Here is a 2,919-nt window from a genome sequence, read left to right on the forward strand (position 1 = left end):
CAAAATTACCGAGTACTAATTTGAGGATCCTTCTCTGTTGGGTTTCGCCTCCAACATACTTACCAAGTCTGATGACTTTCGAGATATGTACCCCTGGGACCTCCTCTGGCAGTATATTTCTGATGAGAGATCCCACTAACTGCAGGTCGTGGGCATGTCTCTTAGTGGGATCAGTGTCTTTCGATTCTGCCAAGTTCCAGATGATTACACTAGGCACCTGTTTAACTGCCTTAAACGTCGTGTTCACGGCCTTTGACCGTGATGTCAGATCCTGCCGGTTAGCTACCGGCTTCTTGCTATTAGCTTTCTTTATGACAGTGTCATGTGGGTCAAGCGAGTTACTCCCAACAACATTTGGTGAAGTTAGACTATTTCCATCCACAACAGTATTAATTATTTCCTTACATTTGGACTTGAGCGGAGTTGCCTGATGCTCAGGACGTGAGTCCAACGATGACTTACCGACTATACGCGCGCTTTCTTTGGATGTTTTTCCGTCTCTTTTGCGTTTCCGCGTAATCCATTTGCCACTATTCTCAGCATACAGATTGGAACTATTCTGGACGATAGTGGTTCTAGCCGGGTCCTCAGTCGCTGCTAAAGCGACTGATCCCTCAGCACTTAATGGCATGGCTTTCATTGGTTGTATCGGAGTACAAATTTTTGCTTCATGTTGCGAAATTGGGTGTCTGGTACCTGCCATGGCAGCATTTACGACACTGATACAATCTTCATTATCAGTATCTATGTTGCCTGCACGGCCTACTTCGACCTTTTTAGCTAACGCTAGAAGGCTGATGGCTTCCTGAATGAGTAATGTCTTACTTGAGCAACAAAACATACAGAGCCAATGAGAATTTGGTTTCGAGCACCTTTTATAGGCAGCAGGGCTTAAGCGGGTGCACATTTTATGAAACCACTTCTTACAATCGTCACATTGCATCCCTTCTTCCACGGGGAATAAGCAATATGGCTGTCCACACTTGTGTGCAGAGCCGACCATCTAAGAATAAAACAAAATGATAGGCAAGGTAGATATGTAAGATAAATCACAACCTTATCAAATAAACAAGCCTCAGTCGACCAAGAATGCTTTGATGCAGTAAATACACAAAAGCAGAATCAAAACACACAAATACAATGTCACGTTAACTGAAATAAATTCAATTAAAGTGTAAACGGTAGTTTTGATACGTAATTTACGATCAAAACAGTGAATTAAACTCAACGTGAAACAATACCACTGTCCTTTTAAATAGCGCGCGAAATCAACTTATGAGGCTCATAGCATACGGAGGAACCAGGGGAGTTCTTTGGTATCATGGTATCTTATATAAATCAACCAGAGTCGTTCCCATTTAAAGCTGTTTACCGCTAGACTACCTTGATTATATAACAGCACATTGTGAGTCTATTCGTTTTTAGCAACTCTCCCAGATTTCTATGCTCAATCAGTTAACCAATATTATTCACTTCACACAGAACACATTAGATAAACTGATTAACATTTGTAAGGGCTCTTTGAATTTTATGTTGATGTTAAGGGCTGCAAATGGTCAGCTACGAATGGGACGGAAAGTGTGTTCTGGACTCCATTGCGTCACTTCCCAACTATGGATTAAGATCAATGAACAGTTGCACTTCACTTGCGCATTCACTAACAAGGCGTATTTCGCCTCATCTGATCAATAATAGCACTTTAAAACGAGATAATACGTTATTTTCGGTATAAACTAATAAATACACAAGATGATGATAAGAAAGTAGGTGTAGTTGACACAAGTCACAAAAGAACATACCTTATGAAATACAGAGTGGCAGGCAATCACATAATACGAGTCAAACCTTTCCCATGTTCTCTGAAGAACAAAATCCCTATTCTTCAACCCCGGAGGAGAACGAACTAAAAACAGATCAATAGATAGCATTTCACATACGAGAGTAATATCCTATGTCACTTTGAGGGTGTACTTGACACAGTTCGTAACTTTCAATCATTGATTTGTCCCACTCCTTTCGATAATCAGAATCCATTATGCAGTCAAATAACTCAGATCCTGAAACTCCTTTGAAAAGTGCAGTCGCCTTGAAAGCCCTGATCTGGTCATTTTTCGACCCTTTGGACCAAACTTTAACATCATTTTTTGAATATTCCTGAGTCCATGGTGGTCCACCTAGATATTCTTCTACTACTTTCAATAAGAAAGTTGTATCAGAAGCTATTCTCCCGACCTCGGGGAGAGACATTACTGTGGTGAACAAATAGACCACAGCAACGAGCTTCAAACTGGCTCTATTGACATACTCTGACTTCCGTGATACACTAAAACGACTTACAGTTAGTTTAAGCTTTTTGAGGAAAAACAATGTGCTGATTGCATTCTATTATTTGATCCTTACCTTGAGAACTTGATTTTTTATAAGTTCCTGTATCTATCGGCCAACCTAGTTTCTTTTTGAAAACAGCATCTGAATTAATGGAGATAGTTTATCGTGTTGAAAATTTTTTAGGTTCACCTTAATATTACAAGAATCAAAACAAGTGATGTATTGGCTGTTGTGTAAAATACGTAATTAACAAAAAGAACCTAGAGCAGTCTTCCGTGCAACCATGGCACCAAATCTAAGTGAACTCAAGGTAAGATAAGTTTCAGTTTGAAAAGGACAAGAGGCATGACGTCCTGTGTTAGTCCTGGCAGTCTCTCAGTTGATCCGAATTTCTTCTGTGAAGGTCGACAGATAGAGTTTTAGTCACGTTTTGAGGTAATGAACTTCACTTGTTGATGATTCGATGGGAAAGTCGATGGTGAGCTGACAAGTAATTTGTCCTGAGCTTGTTGGAGCTGTAAATAATTCCACAAAATCAATTGCTCATTAAGTGTTCGACATTGGATGCTGACCACATTGTTTTAAGTGGAC

General features: G+C 40.0%; 1 protein-coding gene across 1 annotated transcript; it reads right to left on the reverse strand.

Annotated features, from left to right (window-relative positions):
- Positions 1 to 1,733: 1,733 nt before the first annotated feature.
- On the reverse strand, positions 1,734 to 2,247 carry Smp_190970 (Stard10 protein, putative; the record flags this gene model as incomplete). Its single annotated transcript, XM_018792068.1, has 2 exons — positions 1,734 to 1,903; positions 1,938 to 2,247. The coding sequence occupies 2 exons, from the start codon at positions 2,245 to 2,247 to the stop codon at positions 1,734 to 1,736; spliced, it is 480 nt and encodes a 159-aa protein (XP_018644594.1).
- Positions 2,248 to 2,919: the final 672 nt, after the last annotated feature.

This window comes from Schistosoma mansoni (assembly GCF_000237925.1).
Source record: "Schistosoma mansoni, WGS project CABG00000000 data, supercontig 1762, strain Puerto Rico, whole genome shotgun sequence".
NCBI lineage: Eukaryota > Metazoa > Platyhelminthes > Trematoda > Strigeidida > Schistosomatidae > Schistosoma > Schistosoma mansoni.